Genomic DNA, 13,837 nt, shown 5'->3' on the forward strand with positions numbered 1-13,837 from the left:
ACTAGAGAGGAATCAAGGAGATCTCGCGTCGACGATAGAGTATTAGGACGGAGACAAGGATAAAGACGAGCGCGTCAACCGCGACCGTCTGTCTATTCTCGTCTCTCTCTCTTCTTACCTCTACTCTCTGTACTCATTAACACTACGTCTATGTGTCAACACATATGTCTGCAGCGGTGCTTGCATGTATGGAGATATAGGCAGTTCTCGAGAGTAAGGCAATACGTTCAGATGTACTCTCTCCTATCGTGCTTGGAAGAACCCGCGGCCACGGCGACATGAACGTAGATCAACGAAAGACATCTCGATAACTGAATACAAATAGCCTGTCTTCGAACACACACGCACATCTCTTTCTCTCTCTCTCTCTTTCTAGATATATACCTATATATCCTACGGAGTGGGGCAGGTATGCTATGCATGGGCTATGCACCTAGGTAATACTGACGGATGTGTACGTACACCGAGAGAGAAAAAAGGAGCGGATCCCTTGTGAGTCTTACGCCCGATCCTCAGTCGTTCACAGTATACATACACCCCTAGATGTACGGTGGGTGTATCACACACCAGAACCAACTATATACTCCATAGACGTTTGTATTCACAGGTGGGGTCTCTTATCAGAGGTTCTATACACATCAGACGTTCAACTCGACGTATGTATGTTTGTATGAGAAAGAGATGAGGAGCGTATCTGCTGTTGAACCCGTACCTGAACATAGGGGAGGTAATGTTTTCGTACGGTTCCATTGTATTATCTTCATCGGGATAGCCATCCCACTTGATAAGAAAGTAAAACTTTCCATTGTCCCGAAGCTCGCATCTTATCAGATCTTCCACGTCATACTCTTCACCCTGAGCTTCTTCCTCCTGGGTCTATACAAACCATACAGATACACTCTTGATATAGAAATCTGTCTATAGCTAGGTAACTGTTACGAGACAGCGACTACCTTCCACTCTCTCACACAGAAATACGGACATCCTCACATTGATCAGTCTCCGAGTGTACATCGATATTCGTGCATTATATACGAGCATCTGGGATACATGTGAACAAACCTCTAATAGACAGTTGGAGTATGTGTAACTAGTCTCACGGCGCCATCCACACGCAAGACTCAGACGTAACATGGCAGAAAGACACATGAAGAAACGCGTTGTACATCTATGTATATATATAGACATACATATATATATGTTGAGCCGCTGAACGTGAGTATATGTCCACGGCAGAGAGAGACAACACAAGACACGTTTGACAGGATAAGGCTATAGTCCTTACACGCGTGTATGCACAGATATGACTATCGAATGAAAAAAAAACTTCAAGTGAAACCTATCATCCCACCATCTTTTTCCTCTTTGTCTGGGAGACGAACATCCTTCTCTATGAATAGACCGCAAAAGAATGAAAGGAAACGAACAAGCATGTTCGCACGTATGTTTTCTTTGCTTGCGGCGGTGCATGTATACGTAAAACAATCTTCTACTCGGTCTTACGTCCGGTTCGGTCACCATCAAAGAGGCTTGAACAGGACGGCTCGTTCGTCTTTTCCGTCGCGTCCTCCGGCCTGCACCCCCTCCGCCGTCCTCGGCTAGTTCTTCAGAAAGGAAACCCGCACTACTACTCTCCCCCCCCCTCCTATCCGCCTTCTCTTGTCCTCCCCACCCCCCTCCCGCCTTTCTGCTGCGTCCTGATCCGGACGGTACCATTGTGTCTCCTTTGCACTTTCAACGCCGTCAAGAATAACACCATCCCGGGCAAACAGACAAATCGATGTTAATGGCTTTCACCATGCTCGGAAACTTCAGGCCTTCATCCCCTACAATGAAGAGCACTTACAGACCACGTGCTACCTGAACCTATGTCAGAGCTCGCTAGACAGAGAACACTCAGGGTGTTTACATATCCCTGTAACTATATACAGACATGCCTAGATACCTACATACGTGCATGTCTATGTAGAAGTATCCAGGTGTAAAACGCTATAGAGGGGGAAAAAACTCGGCTTATACTCGGACAACCCACGTCAAACAACTATGTCGTGGGTTGTCCATAAGTCAGTCGGGAGGGAGGGATGAAAAAACTCGGAAGGGCCGAAGGGAGGAAAAAATGAAAAGAAGCGGAAGAGACGAATTACAACCAACTCCGAACCGTGCAGAGTTGAGGACACCGCTTTTCCCTAGAGGGTTGAGTTCTTTTGGGAAACGAGAAAAGCTCCACCAACGGATTTCGATAGAAAGACTGGAAGCGCGGCCCGGATATGCCTATTGCTAAGAAAGCAAAAAAACCAACAAAGAAGAAGTAGACCACCAGGACATATGTATAAGTTTCAACGGGGACTAAACAGGGAGACTAGGAAAGACAAGACGAAGATTCGGGGGAGGGAGACGGACGGTTTTAAACGAGGTGAGGGGTACTGGAGTCCAAGCGATACGAGGGAGAAGACGCTGGCAGAAAGAATTGTAATAATCAAAGAGTATTCAACGTCATACAAAACGGAAGAGAAGAGAAAAGGAGACAGGGGAATGAGTGCAGGGAGTGTAGTCGAAGGAAGGGGACTCCTAGTACTTTCCCTGATACCTGATTTCACAATTGACTTGCGCAAGAGCTTCGAGACTTCGGTAAGTAAGGAAAGAAAGAAAGAACAGGAGACGGACATTCTTGGAAAAAGTCTGTTGACCCTTGCATGCGTCATTCATTGAAGGTGAGAATACGGCGAGCTACTTGAGAAGTATGTTGAACTGGCGTTGAAGAAAGAAGAAACACCTCTTGGAGAAACACGAAGAAAAGTCGAAAACTGATGGAAAGAACAAGTGACAAGAGAAAGAAGGAGCAGGAACAAGACTCGGGAAACCGGAACTTCCGGACTGAACATCAAGCGTTTGGGAAAAAGAGCTGTAACTACGAGGGGAGAACCTGACGCGCGTGTTGCAGAGAGAAAGCATCGAGAACAATACGAAGACAACAGCAAGAGACTCAATACGGAAAGTTACAAGAGGGATGGGATTTTGGCGAGTTCTCTAAGACCATGGGAGAAAGCTTCCCCTGACTCATCGTGAACAACATCAGACCTCATTACATGCGAAAGAAGAGGAATGAGAAAAATCGAAGTCTTGCCCAGGCGGTCGCGGCTCCTCCAACGTGACCGGCGAAGCGAACAGCGCGTCGGAGACACGGTGATGAATGAGTTTTTTAATGAGTTGCTGGGTGCAAGAGCAGACCTTCTACACAGGTGAAGAGGCCGCACGCAGAAGCTTCAATATGCTGGGTGCCTTCGAGAAAAAAGAGTAGAGAGACTGAGGGAGACCGTACATGTAGATATAGTGCCAGCCTTAGGAACCGAATCGAACTTGGCAGGGACGGCCGGCACTTCAAGGCACACTCAATTGATCTCCAGCGTGCTGAGGGTCAGGATCCTTAGCTAAGGTCAAATTCTGAAAAAAGAAAGAGAAGAACCTCAGAGCTCGACTTTTGCTGTCTGTCAGGTGAGGGTGGGTATGAAGATGTGTCGAAGACTGACTGGTTTGACCGTCGTGTCAGCTCGAAAGCAGGTGTAGTTAGGGGAGGAGACATACCGACAGATGACGGTTGCGGCGTACAATAGGAAAACGTAGACTGATTTTATGATGGGGCCTGATGGGGAATGGAACAAATGGAAACAAAACACATGTTCAGAAAGTCAAAATCCGACAAAATCACGACATGAAAGAGAAGGAAGGGAAGGTGTGTAGACAGTAGCACGGGGTCGAGAGAGCGGAGGGGAGAGGGCTGCAGCTGGATTTCCAGTGAGTGCAGCACAACTACAGTAGTTAGGGGACGGACGCATCAACCGTGTTTGTCTTGACGTTTTTTCGGCTTCAGTTTTCAGCCAGTTGGTCTTTACACGATCTTCTTCAATTTTGAAGGACTGAGTGTACCTTGTTTCTGAACTGTCTCCTTTTCCCGAGACGATCGGGAGATCGCGTCAGCGCGGTTGGCGTCCTGCTCACTCTCACGCACGCCGACGACTGTTGGGGCGACAGAAACAGCAAACGACGGCGGCAAGCTGAAATCTGTCGTCCAACGAGTTTTCGGAGAAGAACCCTTATTCCTCAGAGGTGTCGTCCACGTTTTTTCTTTTTGTCCTACAGAATGGCAGTCAGCGATCTTTTCTGGGGAGCCGGCCCCTCCATCCGGGCTTCGCCATACTATACCATCTCGCCCGTATTTTAAGGTGTTCTCTGTAAGAGAGAGAGAGCGAGAGGAATGTAGTCTTTGTTAGTGTCCATGCGGAGACCACAGCCAAGATTCGCCACCACCTCCGTGTGCATGGTTAAACACTGCTTCTGTACAGTCTCGCCGGATACTTTCACTCGGCTGAGTGGTAGACAACTTGCACACGCAGGTCTTCACCAAGCACAAAAAGCTTGTAGCCTGTTACAGAAGAAGACTAGCGTGGGCCTTCCTCATCCCCGCCCGGGTACAAGCCAGTCGATTAGCCGGGTTGTCCTGGGTGGCAGCTTCAGAGTATTTTCGCAGCTCGTGTAATCGTCGCCGGGGCGTTTGGCGAGTGCAGTCGGTTGTACGGACGGGTAGTTATTATCCTATTGTTTCCAATATCAAATGAAATTCCAGTTTTGTCTCAGGTGAGGGAGACGGTTACCGGGCAAAGGAGAACGTGGCCGACCGGCTGATGAGCTCTCGCCGGCTGTCGAGCAAATCGCCCTTCAGTGAGTGCTCTGGATCGAGTGAAACATGCCTGTAGCAGATGAAGAGATTCCCCGCCTACATCGCAGGCGATCTGCAGCTATGGAGACGAATGCAAGTAAAGATGCGTGCAAACATCGCCGGGCTACTACGTCGTCCATTGCTGCCGCCCGGTCGGCTGCCAAACTTATTGAGGAGACAGACGGCAAAGCTACAGATCAGTGAAGTTGACCGTCGCTTTTTCTTCTCCAAAAGATTTGAAAAAAGCAGGAGACGGGGTTCGGAGGTTCTGGGGATCAGTCCGCCACCGTTAAAAGTGCAATATTCAAGCGTGTCCTCGGTCCTGGGTGACGCGAATAGAAAGCAAAGACAGCTCGCGAGAGGCGCCGAGTGCCCGCAAGTGGTAAAGTTCTTCGAATGGATGCCTCGCAGTGGAGAGCGGCTGTGAGGAATGTAGCGTGGTATGTACATCAAGGGCTTTCACCAAATTTGATGCGGGGTAGACTTGTGTGCCGAACAGTCAAGAAGAGGTCAGTGAAGACGGGGTTTTTGTCGTTATGCCCTAAGGCGGGATGGCGAGTCAGTGTGCCCAAGGTGACCCTCGAAAGAATGGTATGGACAGTCGCGCGCGACTGAAGTGATGGCCGATTTTGCCTTCTCAGGTGCGCAAGGGGCAGGAGTAGACGGCATCTGACCCTGCCTTTCTGATGGAGAGTGTTCCTTGAGTAAGGACGGTGGTAGTGAAACTCCATAGATAGTTTTTACCGTCACGAGAAAGTTACCTGCGTGAGTGTTGATTCTCTCTCGGAAGAGGCGGGGAATTCACGGTGCCTGATGCTCATTGTTGAACACCCTGGAGAAATCCTTGAACCGGCCGATTCCACATTCCCAGCCCACAGTGTTGAGACCGTGACTGCGGACAGCGCTTCATGGCATCACCCTGTCCCGTTAGGGGAACGCAGAAAGCGCTCTTCATTGGGGATCTAACTGACCAGTTGGGCCGTCGTGGCCGGCCAGAATTGATGCATGGTGTGGAGAGTGGAGAGCAGAAATTCTATTTTTCGGCCGAGATATTCACGGAGGAAGGGGTGACATTTAAAGCCGGAACGCAGATAAAAGAGCCACGGGTATACTCTGTATCTAGCTAAGGGGGTGAGCACCTGATACTGACCTCTGCAACCTGGGTCTACACACTTTGCCTCACTCTCCAGCTGGGGGTTCACGGGGTTGTTCTGGGATATAACATGGTGGGAAGAAGTGTTGCCAAACGGGAGTCGGCGATTACTCGCGCATGGGGAAGCGATGGGATACGGTGCGGGCCGACTAGTTTCGATGGCTGTACTTTCTGATGGGGGTTGAAAAGGGGGGAATGATTACAGTTGGCGGAGGTAACCTTTTTTCTCTTCTTTTTCCGAGCCGAATATGCCACAGAGAGAGTGAGTGCTTCTGTTGGTCAAGGGTGAAAGCATGGCCTGCAGGGCTGAACAACCGCGATTCTTCATTCAGCGTGCCTGCGCGGGCGCTGTATTCAGCAAGCTACATTTCAGCCTCATCGTCGCGCGCTGGCACATCAGGGCAGGTTCGGTAGTGTTGGGCTTTGTGACAGTACAACAAACCTTCAGCAGGACCAGTGTCTCGTTCATGGAGGCCACCGGCTACACGAGCGGTTGCTTTGGAGTTGTCTGTCAATCTTTCCGTAGTTGTTCTTCCACCTGTGCCAGTGAGGCGCCGGTTTGTCACTTCGATAGACAGGACGTGACACCCACCACATTGTGAGCTGTGTCCCACGGCCCACCAACCGGCTAAATGTTGTGCCGCGCGGTTATAATGAAACTCCCTCGAACTGCCACAGACAAAGCCTATGAAGACGTAGGAGTTTCCCACCGCCCGATAAACAGAAAAGTGCTGCCGGCCCGAGCCAAGTGAACGAGGAAAGCTGTTGAGTGTCACGGTTCTCTACGTGCACCTGCATGAGAAATTTAGTGTGGGGAACGTTCCCCCTGTTTTTCGCCGTCCGATCGGGCTGATGCGATGCCCCAGTCGTTACTGCACGGTCATAAGATTCCTCGTCTTCTCTTCCGCCTGGGCCTAGGATATGTGTAGAAGGCATCAGAAGATATGTGCAGTCGGGCGAGTCTGAGGACCGTATACACGCGCTCTAAATACCTGACCGAAGAGTACGCGATAACGATCCGGTGGATCCCCACCTTCCCTTCGCAAAAAATCCTGTAGAAGGGCATGATAGGCATGCCTCAGGAATCTATCAAAGTTTCGTGGAGTGGCCGGGTAGAAAAGAAAGGTGATTCAAGTTGTTTTGTCCCCGACCTGGTAAGATACCAGAAGACACAAGGGCTTCATCTTTTGTTCCTTCCTCATTGTAAGCTGTAAGAGACTGTACTCTGAACCACTACAATCCCGTGACTGAGTCTTCGCTTGTGTGAAGTGCGGGTAGAGAGGACTGTGTGGTCCGAGGTCTACAGGATGGGTCAAGCTGGACGCACTTCACCTTAAGCAGTGGGATATGCCTTACTTCTCGCTAGCTGAATATCGAGATGTAAACCGCAAGGCATCATGTATGCCTACAGTCACGAGGTTCGCTACTTACGTATGACGAACTCAAAGTGCCCGGGGAGTCGCTGATGACAGTTTCTTGCACCTGTGTCTCTCTCCAGGAACAATGTCCTGTTCGGAGGAGGCTTTAGATGTCCTAGTTAGGCCCACAAAAGGTTCACGATTCGGCTTGGACGGAACTAGAGGAAAGACTACAGACGCTAGTTACTTTCCCGCGACATGGGAGATCAGAACTGCGTTCCTTTTTCTGGCTTTTGTCGCCAAGTCTGGTGTACCAACTGTGCCGCCCGCTGCGCAACTTGATAGCGGCGGCACTGCGCCCCGGTCCACCAGTGCTGAGAAGTGCCACGACGGGTAGTGTCTTGGACTATATGACCCCGGCACACCATCCACACAGGATTTATAGCAATTACCAGCCAAGAAAGATTACTCCCCGGGACGGTCGGAGCTCCGCTCTCGCTCCCGACGATCGCTGGCTACCACTGAGCGTTGCGTTTTAACTCCCCCGCGAGAGTTTCACTATTTCCCAAACTACGTTCATAACTACAGCCAAAATGCAAAAAGAGTAAATTAAAAGTGAAGAAAAGAATTAAGTAAGTACTCTTTGTTCTACTACTATCTACCTGCCGCGCAGGTCCAGCGCCTGCCCCGGGTTGTGGCACGCGCAACAACCGCGGGCGTCCCGGGCACTCCGCCTTGGGCGAACTACTGGTCGCCCCTGTAAACAACAGTGACCTAGTAATCCGTGTAGCTAGTAACCGGCTTACTACGCATCAGCCATCGTGCTCGGTCGTCGTGTGCCGGCACATCACCAACCACCTCTGCTCTGTGTATTCTGTTCAGCCTTCGAAGAGTGGAGAGAATCCGAGCGACAGTACGGCATTATTTTCCAAACAAAGGCGGATTCCTTGGGTCTTGCTCATGCATGCTCCTAACGTACCTGAACACGTGTATGCAAGTGCAAGAGTAGTGCCGTCTTATTCCCTTTGGGGGTCCGCGCTAATCCGGACTGGGGGAGGCAGTCGTGTTTCTGGCGACGAGTCCGGGGTATCCTGAAAGCCGCGGAGTGACTGCCGAGGACGTCACTAGAAGTTGCAGAGTGGCTGCTAGGGGTGTCACCAAAGCGTTGGAGTGATTGCTATGGATGGCCAGACTGCACAGTGAGTGCTAGAGATGTAGACAGACACAATGGTTTCTGGCGGTGCGTGGTCGTTCGGTGCGGGCTGGTGTGTCCGCGTACCGGTCATCCGCCAGGCATCCAACGCGCCATGGAGCTGTCCGTGGGCATTTTATTCGTTTGTGGGGGAACTGACGCACTGATGTGTGCCGGGATATTGGCTCTCAGAGTAATTCCTCGTGACGGCCCTGCCGGCCCCGGCTGACTATGTGGACCTTCGGGAACGTTATAGCTGCTGTGGCTTAAAAGAAAACCCTTGATTGGCAGTGCCTGGTTGGCCTCATATCTTTAGGTCGATGTGAAAAATTCCAAGTTTCACTTAGCTCCTTGAAATCGCCCATAACGCACTTTACGCGGCTCTCTTCCAGCGGGCCCCCTCTCGTTGGCGGTCGCGGAGCTGTGGATGGCTAAAGCTGTGACAGAAGGGAGAGTTGTGACAACTGCGGGCTAAGGCTTCGGCTTGAGGCACTAGAACACATTGTCGTGCCGATTCAAGCGTGGCAGCAGCGCGCCTGTTACTCGTAGAGCGGTATCTCAGGCAGCTCAACAGCATGTCTGGTGGTGTCCGACCCCACGGCGAGATGCCTGCGTTGGTGAAGGGTTGCAAGCTGAAACCTCACGTTTCAGCGGCTCAGTAGGCTAGAACCTGCCACCGCCTTTTCTCCTTTGATTGTTCCCATTCAAGAGCCAAGTTTCCGGGTGTGCCCGACCAAAATTACCTCTGGTGCGTAGCGTGCTCGCTCAGGCAAAGAAGGCCAGTCATCAACAGCAGGGGATGCAATTATGGAGGCGCAAGGGGCTCAGCTGGTAATCCTTCTTGGGACTCTGGTGGTAGTGCACTCGGCCTTGTGCACTGCAGAACAAAAGAAAACTTGCACCTCCAAGAACGAGACGCTCCTCGCCTCAGTAACCCCTGTTGACCCCATAGTGCTGCTCGAGTGTGACCCGTCATTGGAGCAGCACGTCAGGGCTGTTGCGCCCAAGTTCTCTGCGCACAAGGGGGACGCGTGCGCGGAGGATAGCGCCGGGGAGTTCGCTTCAATCTCTGACACCTTGAAGGGCAAGGCCCAATGGGCCTCTGACGAACACAAGCTGACGGTGACGGAGTTCCCAACCGAGAGTGAGAAGATTTGCTTCCTGTGCGAGGCCAATAGCGCAGTCGCCTGCAGGATAGTTGTGGACATTGCCAAGGACGCCCCAAGTTGCAAAAGAGGAGGCGACCAACCGACGAACCTGAATCTGACTCTGGCGGAGAATCAGACTGTATACTTCAGGTGCCCAGAAAAAACCGATACCCTGGCCCCTCCAGAGGGTGCCTTCGGCGCAGATTGCCGTGCACCTGTGGCGAAACCTGATGGTCTTGTCAGGAGAGACAACACTGCGAATAAGACGTCTTCCCTCACACTTGAAACAGATCCGCAAACAGAAGAAACATATTGCTACGAATGCAGCAAAGCACCGGGAGATGGCCTGACTGCGGAAAAGTGCTTTATCACGGTCACGACGCAGACAACGACCCAGGCAGCAACCCAGCCGCCAAGCAACTCCCCAACGACATCAGGATCAGTCATATCAAAATTGTCTGTCCCTGTGGTTTGTGGCATTGTATTCGCCACTCTAAAGCATCTCTGAGCACCAGCCCCTTTTCTTTTTTCTTGGCAGCATATTTTTTTTCCGCACTCCGGGCTCTTATGTCCGGCTGTCGGCTTGTTGCTGCATTCTGCTGCATACTGGGGCCACACTCAGTCTTTTGTGCCTAGGAGCGCCGAGGTGACGACCGGACTCGCACGTCTGCTTCCCAACAGAACAATCTTGACTTCTGTTCGGTTTGCGGAGCGTAGATATCAGCAGACATCCGTATCTTCAGAATGACAGCTGTGGTACATTCAGGAGGCTGAAGCACCTTGGAGCACGTCACGTCAACCGCTTCGCACGCCAAGCTGTAAACACTCTCGACTCCCCGAAACGGTAGGGCGACTGCAGTTGGTCGAGCCCTTCTGAAGAATGTTGTTCCAGCGAGCATTCTCCGAATCTATCTCATCCACGGAGCTGATTGCTCTGCGCGGTTCGCTCTCGCGAGCGTGCTACGCTGCTACTGACGCATCGCCGTCGGTCAACCAACGAGTACCGCTGAAGCTCATGTACTCGGCGAGTGAGAGTGAAGGCTAGGCCAAATGGGCCACCGCGACGGGCAGGTTATCTCGTTGGTTAACATTCAGGGAGGGAAACCGGGCAACACGGGATCCTGGCGCGCGTGCCCGAGGGACCGCATAGCAGGAGAAAGCTCGCGGAGAGCAGCTGCACTCGGTGGAGCTCAAAGAGTAGTGCCGTGAGTGGAAGCCTAGCGTCCGGCTTACAAACTAAGATTCTGTCCGCGAAGCAGGATGCGACTGAGGTTGCAGTGACGTGTCAGAGCGGGCGCGCCATAGCACAAGACACAGGCGCGACCGGGAAGCAGCGCTCATCCCTCCGTGCCACGGACACACAAGCGCACTCGTTGCCGGGCTCACCAATGGCACTTGTGGGCACGTGCAGTGTTAATCATAATCACACAGACCCCTCCTCTTGCCCCTGGCATTGGATCGTGCCTACGAACATGTATACACAGACAGCATTCATATACCTGCTTGTCGAGTCTTGGAGGGCATGGGAAAGGAGCCTGTGGTGGTGAGATTTCCAGCTGCATGCGTAACGAGAGTCCCGTTCTCGATGCCAGTGTTCTTTTCTCTTTCCCTTCACTTTTCTCTTTCTTTCCGAGTGAAGCCGGCTCATGCTGTTAGTGTAAATGCAGGCGGAGTTTTTCTTCTCTCATTCTCAAGTGCCTCTCCCGTCTGCGCGTGGCCTTCCTGCATCCGTTCGCTAGTGACAGCAAACGGTGAAGCCAATAGCTAGTTGATTGAGAGATGGATAGCTACATACTGGAGTTGCTCGGGAAAGCAGATAAGATACTGCGATCACTTGTGGGTATTACTCCACTATTGAGGGATGCTGGACTTCCTCTACCAACTGCTCTCGTACTGGAGCTAGACTTGTGTAGAAAGAGCCCCATCTCTCCTTCCTTTCATCCCACAGCAGCAACTGAATATCTCTAGGCAGGCTTGCTCGAAAAACACAACACGAAAGTCTTCCGCTGTTTCCTGGCACGTTGTAGGGACGAGAGGTCTTGGAAGGCTTGGGTGAATGACTCCAATGGAGCTTTCCCAGACCGCCTGGGCAGCGATGGGTAACCGATTCGCCAGCTAGAGAACGGAATGGCTTAGCATGAGGCCGATGCTCACATGTTCGAACCACCCCCCATAGTTGCTGTGGTGCCGCCGTAACAAAAAAGAGCGGCACTGGATACTAAGGTTGGCCAGTGATTTGCGACAGCCGGCTTCTACCTTGCAACGTTAGACTAGAGGGATAATGTCGCTGTACAACCGAAATGTCCACACGATGGCACTCCGTGTTGTTGGGGACGTTCGGAGCCCCGCGCACTACTCTGAGAATCACTGGTCTCCACTCGAGTGTACAGCTTGGGTCTCGGGGGGTTGCGAGACTACCGGCACTGTGTCAACAAGAACAGTATTCTTTAGCTTGAGGAATAATTCTCTCCTGTGTCTCTTAACTGCGCACGGCGCTCTATCGCCGTCGTGGGACGACCGCTCCGCGCCGAACGACCAGTGTACACTCCTCGCCTGCCTAGCAGGTCCACCGTCTTCCCGGTACCACGAAGTCCGTTACAGCGCCGGGAGGCCCAGGACCATTGCACGCTGCAGACCTCTCGCCTTCACGCTCAGTACTCCTAGCTGTCTGTCGCAGCGTCACTGTAGCAGTTCAGCGGCTAGCGATCAGCCTAGCGAGCCCCCTAACTCTCGTAGGCATTGCAGTTGCCACGTGGAGACGGGCAGTCCATGCCATTGGCCTGGCTACGCGTGCTCTGTATATCCTGAGAAGGCCAAAACCTGCCCGTTTCAACGCTTGACCTTGCAAGTGACCTCTAGGAGACGAATTCGTAGCCGAGCGCAGCTAAACGTGTCCGGAGAGAAAACTGTGACAAGCGTGCCCGAGATTGTTCTGCTCTCTGCACTGAAACATAGGGCCGAGGGTTGCATCAAATTTATGGCCGTTACTACGAGCGTGGTAGTTTGAGCGCTCGAACAGCGCGAGTTTTGTGACGCGCGACCCCACGACAAAACGCTGCTCGTCGGTGAGTGGTTGCGAGCTGAACCTGAGGAACCGGTGACCCTGCACTGCGAAAGCTTTCCCCAGTCTTTACTTCCGTCCGACTGTTCCCGTTTTGCCACAACGCCCCCGAAAGCGACCAACCCGGTTACCTTTCCTGAGCAACCGAAGCGTCGCACACAACCGCACAGTCATCTCAGGTAAAGGATAGCATGGCGGTGCAGGCCCAGCTGGTGTTTTTTCTCGGGACGGTGGTGTTAGTGCAGAACGCGTTCTGCACGGCAGAACAACAGGTAATTTGCACGACCGAGACCGTTACTGCCTCAGTAACGCCTGTTCACCCCTCAGTGTCGATCCAGTGCCCTGAGTCTTCAAAAAATGAAGGACTGTCTCTTGTGACGCAGTTTTCGAAATACGAGTCCGAAGCGTGCGATGAGGAGCACCTTGAGGACACCGTTACAGCCGTGCTTACAGGCTTTCAGGCCCAGGGCGGATGGACCGGCAACAAGCTGTCAATCAGCCAGTTTCCAAGAGACGGAAAAAAAATGTGCGTCATCTGCAAACAAGACGCGAAAGTCACCTGCAGGGTAGTTGTGGACATTGCCAAAGATGCCCAAAGTTGCTCCAGAGAAGTCGACAAGCCGGTGAACCTGAATCTGACGCTGTCGCAAAGCGAAACTGTGTACTTTAGGTGTCCACCGAATGACAAGCTGAGCCCGGACGCGGATGCCTACCAAGAAAACTGCGAGGCATCTGTGGCACTGCCTGCTGGACTCGACAGACAAGACAACAGCGCTGCCAACGCGTACTCCCTTACTCTCAAGACGGCTCCACAGACAGAACAAAGATTTTGCTACGTATGCAGCGCCGATGCCAAAGAAAAGACAGCTTCCGAAAAGTGCTTCATCAAAGTCACGACCCAAACAACAACCCAGTCACCAAGCAACTCTCCAACGACATCCGGAACTGTGCTCTCAACGCTATCATTACTGCTCGCCTGCGGCATTGCGCTTGCCACTTCGAGCCGCTTGTGAGATTTGGGTCTGTTCCTCGTCCACAATACAGCACTCTCCTACACTGTTGACTTTTCCTCTTTGGCCGCGACTTGGTTGTATGTCGGCTCCAGTCGGTCCTTCTGCCCACGAGTGCTAATGCCCATGCAGCCTGCATACCTTTTCTCGGCAGAACAACGCTGACCGTCTCTTCCCTGTTCGGAGCGCAGGGACATCCGC

General features: G+C 52.2%; 2 protein-coding genes across 2 annotated transcripts in view; both read right to left on the bottom strand.

Annotated features, from left to right (window-relative positions):
• Positions 1 to 1,607, bottom strand: part of CSUI_005180 (uncharacterized protein) — a 29,149-nt gene extending 27,542 nt beyond the window's left edge. The window contains exons 1-2 of the mRNA XM_068065359.1: positions 1,504 to 1,607; positions 713 to 876 (exon numbers count right to left, since the gene is read on the bottom strand). Coding sequence (XP_067922662.1) covers positions 713 to 876; positions 1,504 to 1,521 — 182 coding nt within the window. The 5' untranslated portion in view covers positions 1,522 to 1,607. The remainder of the gene's footprint in view (positions 1 to 712; positions 877 to 1,503) is intronic.
• A 71-nt stretch (positions 1,608 to 1,678) lies between these two features.
• On the bottom strand, positions 1,679 to 2,935 carry CSUI_005181 (uncharacterized protein). Its single transcript, XM_068065360.1, has one exon. It carries the CDS (start codon positions 2,700 to 2,702, stop codon positions 2,337 to 2,339), a length of 366 nt encoding a protein of 121 aa, XP_067922663.1. The 5' UTR covers positions 2,703 to 2,935; the 3' UTR covers positions 1,679 to 2,336.
• Positions 2,936 to 13,837: the final 10,902 nt, after the last annotated feature.

Source organism: Cystoisospora suis (genome assembly GCF_002600585.1).
Source record: "Cystoisospora suis strain Wien I chromosome Unknown contig_2488, whole genome shotgun sequence".
Lineage (NCBI taxonomy): Eukaryota > Apicomplexa > Conoidasida > Eucoccidiorida > Sarcocystidae > Cystoisospora > Cystoisospora suis.

What these genes read in the sequence shown, in the direction of transcription:
- CSUI_005181 (XM_068065360.1), bottom strand. Translation starts at nt 2,702, where the DNA reads ATGACGCATGCAAGGGTCAACAGACTTTTTCCAAGAATGTCCGTCTCC.